This window comes from Anomaloglossus baeobatrachus, chromosome 2 (genome assembly GCF_048569485.1).
Source record: "Anomaloglossus baeobatrachus isolate aAnoBae1 chromosome 2, aAnoBae1.hap1, whole genome shotgun sequence".
Taxonomy (NCBI): domain Eukaryota; kingdom Metazoa; phylum Chordata; class Amphibia; order Anura; family Aromobatidae; genus Anomaloglossus; species Anomaloglossus baeobatrachus.
Window position 1 is genome coordinate 674,517,324 of NC_134354.1, and position 16,865 is coordinate 674,534,188.

Sequence of the window (16,865 nt, forward strand, 5' to 3'; positions counted from 1 at the left end):
AGTGTGCACCGTCGCATGTACAGTCACGAAATTTTGCACAGACACTCCATGTGACTCAGGGAACGTCATAGATTATGTTTGGCTGGGAAAATGTAACCCCGTGCTTTCCAGTTACTCTACAAAAATCCTGCAGCCATTAAACTGAATGGAGGTGGGAGCTGCAGGCTATAAATAACTGTCAGTGGTTACTATAGGAACAAAATAAACTGTTAGTATAAGAAGCTTATGTGTGAGGTAAAAAGATGTCGGTGGTGAGACAGAGACAGAGAGAGAGAGAGACAGACACAGACAGCCCGGCCAAAGAGACAGCCCGGCCAAAGAGACAGCCCGGCCAAAGAGACAGCCCGGCCAAAGAGACAGCCCGGCCAAAGAGACAGCCCGGCCAAAGAGACAGCCCGGCCAAAGAGACAGCCCGGCCAAAGAGACAGCCCGGCCAAAGAGACAGCCCGGCCAAAGAGACAGCCCGGGCAAAGAGACAGCCCGGCCAAAGAGACAGCCCGGCCAAAGAGACAGCCCGGCCAAAGAGACAGCCCGGGCAAAGAGACAGCCCGGGCAAAGAGAAAGACAGACCGATACAGAGATTGAGACAGATAGACTGATGCAAATACAGAATACAGACAGAGAGATGGAAACAAATAGACAGCGACTGGGAGAGAGACAGTTACTGTGTGTGTGTATGTATGTATGTATGTATGTATGTATGTATGTATGTATGTATGTATGTATGTATGTATGTATGTGTATGTGTGTGTGTGTGTGTGTGTGTGTGTGTGTGTGTGTGTTATTTATTTTTTAAAACATGCCTTTTACCACCCAGATCAGCATTATTTGTATGTGGAATGTCTAAGGGAGGGTCATTCTCTGATCCCCTCGGTGTGGCCGTCAATCACAGCCGTCCTCCCACAGGTGATCATAGACACCCCTCCACTTTTCCCTGGCACCGGTTATGATAAATGTCCCCCCATATTAAGAACTTTTTTTTCTGTTCAGAAATCTCACCCTTGAAAGCAGATTTCCATGACTACATCTCCAGCCGCTCCTGTATTTCGGCCCTGCGAGTACATATTTGAGCAGCAATAAAGCTGCGTGCCCTGTGACAGATGTGCTGCACCAGGATGCTTTACGACTGGCCCCAGGACACTAAGCCTGATTTACATCAATGTCAAGGTATTGATGTTCTGTAAACGTAGATGTCTTCTGAGACTCCACCGGTGACGGCCACTTTCTTGCACCCTTTAAAATAAGATATAGGACTTACAAATAAATCTGCCATCCAAAGCTGAGTCATGGAAGCCATAACGTCTCCTGGTGGCTACACTACTAGAAGATCAGCCACCTCCATCATTTCATGGCTATGGAAATGATAATGCAATTCAACATCATTGTCCTACGGGTGAAAAGTATGGATGGTCACCAGCAGCCTATGGAGAAGCTGAAGTGTAAAAAACGCACAAAAACGCAGCGTCAAAAAAACGCAGTGTGTGAACTTACCCTAAAGCGATAATATAAAAGGGTGTACAGTACATAAAGCCAAAATCTACAGAAAACCTAGACAACACCATCAGGACCTGCTCAGTTATATAGTTACACTGAAGACTAAGTGCCAAGAAAACCGCTTCAGATGCACAGAACTTAATGGAAGGAAATGTATCCAACAAATGCTATTTTTAAGACATATAAATAGCTTTTCCCACCATACGCTGAAGGGAAGCGGCAAATAGGATTACAAATACCTGCACATTTACAGCCCAGTGCAGAAAAGCCAGGAAGCCACAGAGAATAGTGGGTGATGTCTATCTGTACAATGGAATTTGTCCTAAAGTAACAAGGATCATACAGGTGACCCCTGGAATATCACGTCCACTCCTCAAATATGGTCAGACGTCAGATACATTACATTTAGATTCAGTCACTTGCAAATACACATGCTAATCTATTGTTACACCCCTCTACCATGCAAACGTTCTTATCTTAGGGTACCTTCACACTTAGCGATGCAGCAGCGATCCGACCAGCGATCTGACCTGGTCAGGATCGCTGCTGCATCGCTACATGGTCGCTGGTGAGCTGTCAAACAGGCAGATCTCACCAGCGACCAGTGAACAGCCCCCAGCCAGCAGCGACGTGCAAGCGACGCTGCGCTTGCACGGAGCTGCCGTCTGGAAGCTGCGGAGACTGGTAACTAAGGTAAACATCGGGTATGGTTACCCGATGTTTACATTAGTTACCAGCGCACAGCTGTGTGTGCAGGGAGCAGGGAGCCGCGCACACTGAGCGCTGGCTCCTTGCTCTCCTACCATAGCTACAGTACACATCGGGTTAATTAACCCGATGTGTAATGCAGCTACATGTGCAGAGTGCAGGGAGCCGCGCACACTGCTTAGCGCTGGCTCCTTGCTCTCCTAGCTGCTGTACACATCGGGTTAATTAACCCGATGTGTACAGCAGCTACATGTGCAGAGAGCCGGAGCCGGCAGCACAGGCAGCGTGAGAGCTGCAGAGGCTCGTAACTAAGGTAAATATCGGGTAACCACCTTGGTTACCCGATGTTTATCTTGGATACAGCTTACCTCAGCTGTCAGATGCCGGCTCCTGCTCGCTTCATTTGTCGCTCTCTCGCTGTCACACACAGCGATCTGTGTGTCACAGCGGGAGAGCGGCTTTGAAGAAAACGAACCAGGGCTGTGTGTAAGGAGCAGCGATCTCGCAGCAGGGGCCAGATCGCTGCTCATTGTCACACACAGCGAGATCGCTAATGACGTCACTGCTGCGTCACAAAAAGCGTGACTCAGCAGCGATCTCGGCAGCGAGCTCGCTGTGTGTGAAGCACCCCTTACTCCTATTTGCAGCATGCATGCTAATGAAATCATGGATAGAAGGAACAAGCACACCAAAAACCTGGAGCACACCAGTCACACCAAAAACCTGGAGCACACCAGTCACACCAAAAACCTGGAGCACACCAGTCACACCAAAAACCTGGAGCACACCAGTCACACCAAAAACCTGGAGCACACCAGTCACACCGCAAATCTGGAGGGCACCAAAGTCCCACTAAAAAAAAACTAGAGGACACCAATGTCACACCGCAAAATTGGAGGGCACCAAAGTCCAACTCAAAAACTGGAAGCAACCAAAGTCCAACTCAAAAACTGGAGGGCACCAAAGTCCAACCCAAAAACTGGAAGCAACCAAAGTCCAACCCAAAAACTGGAGGGCACCAAAGTCACACCGCAAAACTGGAGGGCACCAAAATCCAACCCTAAAACTGGAGGGCACCAAAGCCCAACCCTAAAACTGGAGGGCACCAAAGTCACACCGCAAAACTGGAGGGCACCAAAATCCAACCCTAAAACTGGAGGGCATCAAAATCCAACCCCAACACAGGAGGGCACCGAAATCCAACCCTAAAACTGGAGGGCATCAAAATCCAACCTTAAAACTGGAGGGCAGCAAAGTCACACCGCAAAACTGGAGGGCACCAAAGTCACACCGCAAAACTGGAGGGCACCAAAGTCACACCACAAAACTGGAGGGCACCAAAGTCACACCGCAAAACTGGAGGGCATTAAAGTCACACCACAAAACTGGAGGGCACCAAAGTCACACCCAAAACTGGAGGGCACCAAAGTCACACCACAAAACTGGAGGGCACCAAAGTCATACCTCAAAACTGGAGGGCACCAAAGTCACACCACAAAACTGGAGGGCACCAAAGTCATACCTCAAAACTGGAGGGCACCAAAGTCACACCACAAAACTGGAGGGCACCAAAGTCACACCACAAAACTGGAGGGCACCAAAGTCACACCACAAAACTGGAGGGCACCAAAGTCACACCACAAAACTGGAGGGCACCAAAGTCACACCACAAAACTGGAGGGCACCAAAGTCACACCACAAAACTGGAGGGCACCAAAGTCATACCTCAAAACTGAAGGGCACCAAAGTCACACCACAAAACTGGAGGGCACCAAAGTCACACCACAAAACTGGAGGGCACCAAAGTCACACCACAAAACTGGAGGGCACCAAAGTCATACCTCAAAACTGAAGGGCACCAAAGTCATACCTGAAAACTGGAGGGCACCAAAGTCACACCGCAAAACTGGAGGGCACCAAAGTCACACCACAAAACTGGAGGGCACCAAAGTCATACCTGAAAACTGGAGGGCACCAAAGTCACACCACAAAACTGGAGGGCACCAAAGTCATACCTGAAAACTGGAGTGCATCAAAATCCAACCCTAAAACTGGAGGGCACAAAAGTCACACCACAAAACTGGAGGGCACCAAAGTCACACCACAAAACTGGAGGGCACCAAAGTCATACCTCAAAACTGAAGGGCACCAAAGTCACACCACAAAACTGGAGGGCACCAAAGTCACACCAGAAAACTGGAGGGCACCAAAGTCACACCACAAAACTGGAGGGCACCAAAGTCATACCTCAAAACTGAAGGGCACCAAAGTCATACCTGAAAACTGGAGGGCACCAAAGTCACACCGCAAAACTGGAGGGCACCAAAGTCACACCACAAAACTGGAGGGCACCAAAGTCATACCTGAAAACTGGAGGGCACCAAAGTCACACCACAAAACTGGAGGGCACCAAAGTCATACCTCAAAACTGAAGGGCACCAAAGTCATACCTGAAAACTGGAGTGCATCAAAATCCAACCCTAAAACTGGAGGGCACCAAAGTCACACCACAAAACTGGAGGGCACCAAAGTCATACCTCAAAACTGAAGGGCACCAAAGTCACACCACAAAACTGGAGGGCACCAAAGTCACACCACAAAACTGGAGGGCACCAAAGTCACACCACAAAACTGGAGGGCACCAAAGTCATACCTCAAAACTGAAGGGCACCAAAGTCATACCTGAAAACTGGAGGGCACCAAAGTCACACCGCAAAACTGGAGGGCACCAAAGTCACACCACAAAACTGGAGGGCACCAAAGTCATACCTGAAAACTGGAGGGCACCAAAGTCACACCACAAAACTGGAGGGCACCAAAGTCATACCTGAAAACTGGAGTGCATCAAAATCCAACCCTAAAACTGGAGGGCACAAAAGTCACACCACAAAACTGGAGGGCACCAAAGTCACACCACAAAACTGGAGGGCACCAAAGTCATACCTCAAAACTGAAGGGCACCAAAGTCACACCACAAAACTGGAGGGCACCAAAGTCACACCAGAAAACTGGAGGGCACCAAAGTCACACCACAAAACTGGAGGGCACCAAAGTCATACCTCAAAACTGAAGGGCACCAAAGTCATACCTGAAAACTGGAGGGCACCAAAGTCACACCGCAAAACTGGAGGGCACCAAAGTCACACCACAAAACTGGAGGGCACCAAAGTCATACCTGAAAACTGGAGGGCACCAAAGTCACACCACAAAACTGGAGGGCACCAAAGTCATACCTCAAAACTGAAGGGCACCAAAGTCATACCTGAAAACTGGAGTGCATCAAAATCCAACCCTAAAACTGGAGGGCACCAAAGTCACACCACAAAACTGGAGGGCACCAAAGTCACACCACAAAACTGGAGGGCACCAAAGTCATACCTCAAAACTGAAGGGCACCAAAGTCACACCACAAAACTGGAGGGCACCAAAGTCACACCACAAAACTGGAGGGCACCAAAGTCACACCACAAAACTGGAGGGCACCAAAGTCATACCTCAAAACTGAAGGGCACCAAAGTCATACCTGAAAACTGGAGGGCACCAAAGTCACACCGCAAAACTGGAGGGCACCAAAGTCACACCACAAAACTGGAGGGCACCAAAGTCATACCTGAAAACTGGAGGGCACCAAAGTCACACCACAAAACTGGAGGGCACCAAAGTCATACCTCAAAACTGAAGGGCACCAAAGTCATACCTGAAAACTGGAGTGCATCAAAATCCAACCCTAAAACTGGAGGGCACCAAAGTCACACCACAAAGCTGGAGGGCACCAAAGTCACATAAAAAAAATGGAGGGCATTAAAATCTTACTGGAAAAACTGGAGGTTATTAAAGTCCCAATGCATCATGTGAGTGTTTATTTTTAGGGGACTTTTTTGTCTTGTGACAGTTGCAATTTTTCGCACCATATTCTACAAATTGCTCCAATGTGATGGCAGGTTTTGCAGAAATCAACTTTGCCATTTTAGATTTTCTTGTCTTTTACCTTTTTTTTGTACATTTTAAAAAGGAAAAAGTTGCATGATCCTTTGAAATGTCACGTTAGGTCATCAACTGTGCAAAAAAATAAATAAAATAAAGTACATGCATTTATTTTTTTAGCCCACTAAGGTAATGGAGTACAATTGGGGGGCAACTGCGACATTTCAAAAAGTCAAGAAATGACGAATTAAGCTAAAAACGTCTGGATAAGGAAAGTCCCTCCTACATGTCGGAAGGGAAAAAGAATAAAATAAGGAAAAAAAAAGGCATGAATGAAATAATGGCTGAGGTGTTAAAAAAAAAATAAATCACTGTTTTACACCAGAAAAAAAGGGACAAAGGCTATGATGAATAAGGTCCCAAAGGTTTATTTTTATGCCAGGGACATATTGCTAGGATCCAAATCGATCAGTGGATACAGTGCTAGGTTCAGGCACATTTTCCTAATTATGGTAATATCACCTCCACTATGGATAGGCTGTAATTGTAGGCACAGCCCCTTATCCCAGGGGAGAAGCCTAAAAGGACAGGCTAGATCTGACCCCACTGATCGGACCATGCCACCGACCTCTGTAGTTGCAATAAATCACAAAATCCAAAACCGCTGACAAATATAATAGATTAGTTTGTATAGGGGATCTTTCTATATACGCTCCCTACCCAAGAAGCTTTCCCTTTTTTTTTTTTTTTGGGTCATCTCAAATCTATGACCTTTCTAATTTGGCCACAAACCCAATGATCATTGATGCTGAGCCAAATCCACAAATAATCTAGAACATATATGCTGCACATGCATCAATCCATAAAGCGACTGTATGGATTAAATGCCATTTCTAACTCTATAAACGGAGCCCGCTCCCAGCCGCAGGATTGCAGTGTCAGGGTTAACATTCAGTAGTTATCTGTTCTCTTGTCCTGGCTGGAGTCCAAGGTTTGTAGCAAAGAAGAAGCTGAACTATAGAAGGGAAGGGCAATTCCAAAACTAAAAATACTTTACATAGCGATTTGTTAATCCACAATGTGAACTTCCCTTTTTGATGAAGGAATCTATGGCCCCCCACTAAACAGAGCCCCAGGGGTTCAACTATCAAAGGTGGAGCACATTTGTATCAGGCATGCCTACCCTTAGCAAAAGGAAAGCGGGGGCGCAGAAGGCAGGGGGGCGCAGAGGGCAAGGGGGGGACGCAGAGGGCAAGGGGGAGTGCAAAGGGCACGGGGGGGCGCAGAGAGCAAGGGGGAGTGCAGAAGGCAGGGGGGAGCGCAGAGGGCAAGGGGGAGCGCAGAGGGCAAGGGGGAGCGCAGAGGGCAAGGGGGAGCGCAGAGGGCAAGGGGGAGCGCAGAGGGCAAGGGGGAGCGCAGAGGGCAAGGGGGAGCGCAGAGGGCAAGGGGGAGCGCAGAGGGCAAGGGGGAGCGCAGAAGCTGCGATCACAAAAAGGGGCCAGAGAGAGCCCAACCATCATTCTGTCTAGTAAGAGCAGAGGTTTCTAACCTTTCTGACCATGAGAGCCACTTCCAGCCCTGAGAGAGGGTCGCGAGCCACATCCAGCTGCCGCCCCCTCACTGTGGTGACACGAAGAGACCCCATTACCAGTACAATGACAGCCAAAGCTTTTCCACAGAAATCACACAGGCAGAATACCAACATCCAGGGATTCCTATGTGACCCCCATTCAGATCTGCTCTTCTGTGTGCTGCTACTCACAAAAGTCCCCATCTGGAGACCTGCTGTTCATAGCTGTTTGCAAGACTCATGCACCAAGCTGGAAGTCAGCCCATGAGTTAGGGAATACCAGTTTTTTTTATTTTTCTGCATTTGGACATCACTTTGTTCATGATGAAATAGTTACACACTCTGTGCATTCATCCCATACTAGGACATTACTATGTGCAGGAACCCATTGCCATGATCTCATATTTATTACACTTGTGTGCTGAGGATTTGTCATTAGATTTTATTATACGAGCATATATTACTAAATCGACATCTTAAGGCTGCTTTACACCAGGCAATCTATCGTGCGATAGATCGTCGGGGGTCACTGTTTTTGTGACGCACATCCGGCATCGCTCTGTGTGTGACACCTCCTAGCGACGCAGTATCGCTCACAAATCGTGAGTCGTGTACTGGTCGCTAGGTTCTATATCATCGTTTAATTTAGTTGTTCATAGTTTCCGTGGTAGCACACGCCGCTCCGTGTGACACCTCGGGAACGATGAACAGCAGCTCACCTGCATCACGCGGCCGCCGCCGGCTATGTGAAGGAAGGAGGTGGGCGGGATGTATACGTCCCGCTCATCTCCGCCCCTCCGCTTCCATTGGCCGGCGGCCGTGTGACGTCGCTGTGACACCGAACGTCCCTCCCTCTCCAGGAAGTGGATGTTCGCCGCCCACAGCGAGGTCGCACGAGAGGTAAGTACGTGTGACGGGGGTTACCGACTTTGTGCGACACGGGCAGCGATTTGCCCGTGACGCAAAAAGGACGGGGGCGGGTACGATCGATTGTGAAATTGCACAATCGGTCGTACCGTGTAAAGCAGGCTTTAGACCTAATGAAGTTTTGTTACTTTGAAAATCAATGTCAGAAAGGCCTGACAGCTCCTCAGGGTCCCTCCTGCTGCGAAGATGTCACCCTGCTCAGTACAAGCTGCAGCTATCAGTGAAGTTGGGTGCCAAAGGCAGAATATACTTATCTCACAAGATTTATCATGATATTGCAGGACTACACCCATTCTGACATGGAGTTAAAAAAACAAAAAAAATTTTCTTTTTTTAAAATCAACATTATTTAATAATGTATGCAGTTTGTATTGTGAAATCTGGTGACAAATCCACTTTGAAAGCAGGAGACCGCTTTTATCAAACGTCTGCCCGTAGGCTCAGCTCAGATGTAACACAGCATCTAACTTTACCTATCTTCTCTGGCTCCAGCACCGTGTCTCCAACACTTTGCTTTTTGGCTGCAGCGGTGACATCACGTCTACAGCCAATCACTGAGTTCAGCAGCTTGTGCAGTCTACCTTGGCATTATGCTGAGGTCTGTGATTGGCTGCAGCAATCACATGATGTAAACAAAAACTGGTAGAGAGCAGCACAGCGAAGGCGGCAATGGAGCAGTACAGAGAAGGCGGCGCTGGAGCAGCACAACGAAGGCGGCGCTGGAGCAGCACAGAGAAGGAGGCGCTGGAGCAGCACAGCGAAGGAGGCGATGAAGCAGCACAGCGAAGGAGGCGATGGAGCAGCACAGCGAAGGAGGCGATGGAGCAGCACAGCGAAGGAGGCGATGGAGCAGCACAGCGAAGGAGGCGATGGAGCAGCACAGCGAAGGAGGCGATGGAGCAGCACAGCGAAGGAGGCGATGGAGCAGCACAGCGAAGGAGGCGATGGAGCAGCACAGCGAAGGAGGCGCTGGAGCAGCACAGCGAAGGAGGCGATGGAGCAGCACAGCGAAGGAGGCGCTGGAGCAGCACAGCGAAGGAGGCGCTGGAGCAGCACAGCGAAGGAGGCGCTGGAGCAGCACAGCGAAGGCGGCGATGGAGCAGCACAGAGAAGGCGGCGCTGGAGCAGCACAGCGAAGGAGGCGATGGAGCAGCACAGCGAAGGAGGCGATGGAGCAGCACAGCGAAGGAGGCGATGGAGCAGCACAGCGAAGGAGGCGATGGAGCAGCACAGCGAAGGAGGCGATGGAGCAGCACAGCGAAGGAGGCGATGGAGCAGCACAGCGAAGGAGGCGATGGAGCAGCACAGCGAAGGAGGCGATGGAGCAGCACAGCGAAGGAGGCGATGGAGCAGCACAGCGAAGGAGGCGATGGAGCAGTACAGCGAAGGCGGCGATGGAGCAGCAGAGAAGGAGGCGATGGAGCAGCAGAGAAGGAGGCGATGGAGCAGCAGAGAAGGAGGCGATGGAGCAGCAGAGAAGGAGGCGATGGAGCAGCAGAGAAGGGTCCTGGAGCCTCAGAGGGGCGCTGAAGAAGCAGGAATTTCGACAGGTATTTCCTATGGATGCTTGTGGTGTATAAAATACCTCACATTAAAATAAAATATGATTACACACAAACTGAAAACTATTTTTGACTCTTGCACTACTTTTCGTTCAAGGATTCAGGAGAAATACTTCATTATTAGACAGTGTTACCTAAGATGTTGCTCAGCATGACGATATTTTATAATAAAAATATATATATATATATTTTGATCCTTACCTTGGGTTTGAGGGATATAAGGAGCCAGAACTTTTGCCCTTTTCTTTTCGTAGCCCTTCTGTGTAATATCTCCTGTAAACAGAAGCACAGAATGGAGGGAAATTAAATATCAATGTAAAATATCCAGTAACCACATGGGAAAGAGACAGCACAGCTACAGAATACAAATAAGAGATTATCAAATAAGAGATTATCATAGCAGACGTATCGCCACATCCACATCAATGTAAATGCAAACCCCCGGAGAAGAGGATGAAAGCCAAGCGCCTAACTACTGTGATAAGCGCCCATCCTCGTCTCTGGGCCTTGTGGTGCCACCGGCTGCACGCTCATGTACAAGGCCATGCATACGTTCTTCTCATTACAAGCACTAAGCGGAATAATAAAAAAAAAAAAAACAAAAAAAAAAAAAAAAAAAAAAAAAAACAGTACTGAAGCTACATCCAGGCCCCGAAGCTCTGATACACTGGCCACTTATTGAGCACACGACGGACATCATTAATAACTATTAACCCTTTAATAACTGTTTAAAGGGCAAATGTTTTATTACATAGAGGAAAAAAAAAATTATATATATATATATATATATATATATATATATATATATATATATATATATATATATATTATACATATATATATATACATACATATATATACACACATACACACACACACACATACACACACACGCAATCCCAAATATATGTTCGTGCTCTACATCCCAGAGTTTCCATCGCCAATATATCACTTATTAATTTGGGTGATAAGGTCCGTTTGATGAAAGGCTGAAATGACTCAGATGACCTACAAATGATCTTGAGCAGTAAATGAGCGAGTGAATAATAACTGGGTGCTGCAGCGTTTCCTGTTTCCTGAGCTTTTTATCATAGTAAAACACAGATAAGTGGAAGGAATATGATCTAGAAGTAGCAGCGAGTTAGGCTAAGTTCACACATCCTGTGTTTTCAATCCGTCAGGTCCGTCAGCAACGGATCAGTCATTTTCAAGATGTCAACTGATGCAACTGATGTGTTTTTCACAGGATTCCTTTCACAGGAATCCTGTGAAAAAACGGATCAGTTGCGTCCGTTACATCCGCTGTGCATCCGTTTTTTGACGGATCAGTCATGATCCGTCTGTGTTTGGGACAGCCCAGTGGGCGTGCCAAGCATGCTGGGCATGCTCAGTAGAGCATGACGGAATCCTGCGCTGGATTCCGTTGTAAGACGGATTACGACGGAATCCAGCACCATAGACATGCATTACAAGCTTGACGGATGGCGACGGATTCCTGCGCGGCGCGTTAATTTTGACGGCCCGAAAACGTTACATTCTGCGTTGCTCCCCGCTCGGCGGTCAGTCAAAAACGACGGACCGCGACGCAGCGGATGCAACGCAGGGTCATCAGTCGCAATCCGTCACTAATAGAAGTCTATGGGGAAATACAGGATTCCTGCAAAATATTTTGCAGGATTCCGTAATTCCTCAAGGCTACGGATTGTGACTGATGCAAAACACAGGATATGTGAACTTAGCCTAACCCGACAGCTCAACTTTCACTTCCTCCACACTAGAAGGCTGCCACTAATCTGCCGCTCACAGGGATGACTGTGGGGGGGGGGGGGGACGACACGTATAGAAGGGGCAATCCATGGCACGGTGGAGAATCATTCCCGTCCAGGGTACCGATTGTTCTCTGCCTCCCATAGGATGATCCACATATCCTATATTTCACTGTTTTTAATCTGGGGGCCAAGATCCTGGGTACAATAACTGTATGCACATCCCCGGGTCCAGATACCACAATGAGGGAGAATGGGATTTTGCAAATCCTGGTCACATGCGGAAGGAAAATAGAGTACAAAGTTTATGATCTATTGTGGCTTTTCTATGGAAAGACCATGTGATAATTTCTCAAGAGTATTTTGCAGTTTTCACCCAATTGGAGTCAAAATATGCCTGAAATCCACACAAAGACATACTTATGAGAATGTGGATGTATAAGGATAGCCTTAAAGAGGTATTTCCACCCAGTACACTTGTGGCATATTCATGGGATAAGCTATAAATGTACAGTAGATACAGGAGCCACCAATGGGACCCACATCTAACTGAAGAATGGGGCACTGCTCCTGTTTAGAGGCGATCAGTAGTGATGAGTGCGCACTACCATGCTCAGCACTCGTAATGAGCAGCTGGACACTCGGATGGGCGCAACTCAAGCGCTGAGTGTCATAGAAGTCCATGGGGAACTCAAACATTTTTCTGGAAAAGCTTTCAGAAAAATGCTCACGTCCCCCATTGACTTCAATTATGATCAGGTGCTTGAGTTGCGCCCATCTGCTGCTAATGAGTACTGAGCACCCGAGCATGCACTAGTGATCTGCATTCCCATACAAATGAATAGCAGTTCTGACCACCTCTCTACTAACAGCGGTGCATGTCAAGGCCTTGTTCTCGAGATCAATGAGGGTGCCATTGGTGGGACCACATCTGTCCTGTAGATATGCCATAAATGCACTGGACAAGACCACTTTATAGAGGTTATCCTGCACTCCTGAATTCCACATTGCAACGGGATAGGAGCTGCCCATATAGCACTGACTGCGCCAGTTATCGGCAGTGCTTTCCAGGTATTGGCAGCCACCCAGCAAGTATCATTGACATGTCCCATAAATTGGAATAGGAAGTGTACATACCGTAATAACACTTGGCCATGTACAAGAGCTGTCGATCCACTGCTGGTGACCCATCATCAACGCTTCTCACCTCCCGATGTGGACGTGGGAGGCGCTGGATACCAACTGAAGCTGACCAAACAGGTCCACATGGTCATACTGACCGCTATCTAAAGTGTATGGGCCTCTTCAGAGTCCCAAACCCAGAGATTCTCCTGCTACTATTCTGTATGGGTGTGTTCACACTCCGCAGACTGTGTAATGGATGCATGCTTAGTGTAATTCCAGGCAATAAAGAGGTGCTGTCAATGTATTGTATACCTGTGAGCTACTAAGAAAGCTGTTACCAATAAATATCCAAAGCAAAGTATCAGAATACCCCCTTAAAGATACAATAAGGTAGAGTTGCACACTAGTCGCAAAGTATGGGGAAATAATGAAAAGCAGAACTGCTATGGGAATACTAGACTGACAAATACAATGAACTGGCTGAAAAACTAAAATAACTTAAATGGAATGTGCATAACTGTTACGAATAATAGGAATACAATAGATGGTTAGCCATTGTATTGATTAATGCAAAATATTATTATTATTATTATTATTCATAGCAGTAATGCATATTCCAGTTTCAAGTTTTTTCAATTTTTCATATAGTTCATTGTATTTGTCATTCTAGTATTCCCATAGCAGTTCTGCTTTTCATTATTTCCCCATACAATGAGGTAAAGAGTTGCACACTAGTCACAATGTATGTTTTTGAGTTTTGCACCTTGTTCTCACCATTGGAGTTCCAGACGTACATCCTTTAATTAGTACTCCCTTAAAGATGTCCTGGTGAGCCTAAGGGGAGCACTGACGTGCCCTTGCATTACCTGCTATACAGCACTTGTATGGCTGCCCGCAGCGTCCCTTGGTGATAACGGGGATCATCAGCGAGTAGGGATTGTCCTGAAACCACCAGTAATGGCGGCTTCTTGGTGATGACTTCACCTCATCAGTTAGTCTTTAGTCCTGAAACATCTGAATGAGGAGTAGCTCTCACTTAGAGAAGGGGACCACTTGGGCACCCAAATTGTCTGTTAACTAATGGCCTTATAGTGAATGATGCAGTTAATGCTGTATTTGTCATCCACTTGAACAAACATTACCAAAATACCAGTAAAGCCATATTAGATTTTCCTGAGCACCAATACTAGGTCTCTGAAGTCCATCAGACATTGCACATCTGCTATTATTGACCGGCAAGTCTGGATTGTATTGTCAGATCACACTATGTCCCCTAGAGATGAGGAGCTGCAGAGGTGTCTGACAGACGCTGATCTTGCGCCTTCACAGTCATCCAAGTGACAGCTAACAGCTATGGACAAATCGATTTCCTATCGGACTGCCATCTACGGCCCATGGAAATCTTCCCCAATGCAAAGTAACATAACAGAGGTAGAAACAGTATGCGGATCCACCACTACCGGGGAGAACAGCACCACAAACTGCAGCCGAGAGAATATAGCGAGAGGGAAGACGACACAACGTGAGTCATGGCACAAGAAGGCCACGCAGCCTGGGAGACTAGTCTAAATAATGAGGCACACGATGTTTCTGAGTAAGGACTGTAACATGTATCTGACCAACCCCGTATCTGGCATCTGTCTAGGATCAAAGTATTCTTCCCTGAGCACTGGTCGGATCTACAGACTCCAGCTGGATGTTGACTCAACCCACAGCATCACTCGAAGAAATTTCACCTTTCCAAGTCATGAATTTATTATTTCAACTGTGTAAATGCTGAAGAACATGAGGGACTTCAAACCCTATTAAAAGCGTGACACACTATATAGTCATGTCCTGAGAGTCCATCACCGCTGCACAGATCGCACCTTCCCGCTCACCAGAGCAGTTTCAGCGCTGTTACCGGTACTTACAGTGTTCCCATTATGGATGTACCGAGTGTTAGGTACCGGTGTTACAATAAACATTTGTATGATGTATAAATACGAGTCAATGCCAATAATTGGCAGGGATTCTACATTTCACATCCATCAATCACACCAAACATAAGATCTATATGATCCCAATTGTATGTACACTAGTGGCCAGAGACGTGGGAAGGAGACCTGGCACTGTGGAGCTTCATCAGTGGGTCCTCACTCCATTAGGCTCAGTTCAGACAAGTGTATTTTTGGTCCGTGTGTGCAATAACCAATGTTCACCAATGTGCTAGTTCACAAAGACCTCATGTCCACCAGGAAGATTTGAACACAACATGCTCTAGGCTGGTCCAACTTACTGGCCAGGCTAGTGCATGTCAATAAGGCATCTTCTGCACATATACCCAGACTCACTACACAAATGAGCACGAGGAGCTGAGCATGTGCTTAATTTACAGCTGTAACTGGTCCGCCAAGTTCAGCCTTAAAGGGACAAAAGTTCAGTTCGGTCTAAGACCGAGGAATCTGCGCCCACACTGGCACAGGAAGATATATAGTTAATAGAGTTTTTTGGCACAACCCAATTGGCAGTCTGCCTTTTAATTTATTTTGTCAAGATGTGCCATCCTATTTAAAGAAAAACCACAAATATGGCCTCGCATATGAATCCTATATGCAGAACTATCTGGTCTTGGTCTAAGGACGAGCAGAGGCAGTTTCTCCACAACCATGTCAATCATAGTGCCGCCACATAATGCCGCATCCACACGTGTCAGTCATGGTCCGAGCACACACTGTTTCACTCAATCTGTCCATGAGTATACAAAACCCAAACATTACAGACTCATTTATGTGGCTGTAGCGTTTCGGTCAGGAGACCGGCGTACAATCTGTGCTCGGACCGTAGTACATGGATCTTTGAATGCGGCATAACTGTGAGACACGCGACACTCCACTGTATACAAAAAGATTGCGGTAGATTTTTGTGCACACTCTCTAAAAGTATATGAACAGTCAAGTGCTAAATGTGCCTGTCCACACTGGGAGAAGGTCTGGGACAACATATGCCATAGATTTGCTCCATTCTACAGATGGAGACTTGAGTGTACTTTTGGCTTTTTTCTTGCTGGTTTGCATTGGCATGCGGTTATTCAAGGTAGCAGGCCACTCCTGCCAATATAGACTGCTACCATAAAACATATCATGCCATATGAAGGATGAATGCGGCATCCATCAAGAAGATGGCCACTATCAAGACTAGAGAGTGGCCACAAATGCCACAGGCATTTAAAGAGGTGGTTCCCTACTCTGCAATAGTGGCACCTCTCTGTAAAACTGATAGGCAAGGTTTTAGATTCCTTGTTCAGCCAATTGTGCCTCTGTGCGGCGCTACTGCGGTCCGCTCATCCCCATGAAGTGACCTCCCCCTCAGGCTCTGTGACCTCTGATATTTGGTGATGTCACGTCAACTTTCAGTTGATCCAACATCACTGAGCCTGGCCCCTTTCTCCCTAAGCGACTAGGGTGTGGGTGGACTTTCACCCCTCGTCACAGCCCAGCATCGCTCTTGTTTGCGGTGCTCTGCAGTGAAGGAGAGAGCGTGCGAGATGCTGGACTGTGATGGGCGGTGAAATTCCACCCACAGCCCAGTCACTCAGGAAGACTGGGGCCGGCCGGGGTGATGTCGGGTCAATTGGAAGTTGACATGACAGCACCAGATCCCAGAGGTCACGAAGCCTGCGGGGGGTCACTATGGGGATGAGCAGACCGCAATAGCACCACTAAGGCCTAAGACACACGGCATGAAAATCGGAGCGAGTGGAATGTGAAAAAGCATCGCATTCCACTTGGACCAATATTAACCCATGTG

At 47.4% G+C, this 16,865-nt stretch overlaps 1 protein-coding gene across 1 annotated transcript in view; it reads right to left on the reverse strand.

Moving 5' to 3' along the window:
- DIP2B (disco interacting protein 2 homolog B) overlaps positions 1 to 16,865 on the reverse strand; it is a 324,894-nt gene that overhangs the window by 185,640 nt on the left and 122,389 nt on the right. The window contains exon 2 of the mRNA XM_075333901.1: positions 10,387 to 10,458. Within this exon, the coding sequence (XP_075190016.1) occupies positions 10,387 to 10,458 (72 nt within the window). The remainder of the gene's footprint in view (positions 1 to 10,386; positions 10,459 to 16,865) is intronic.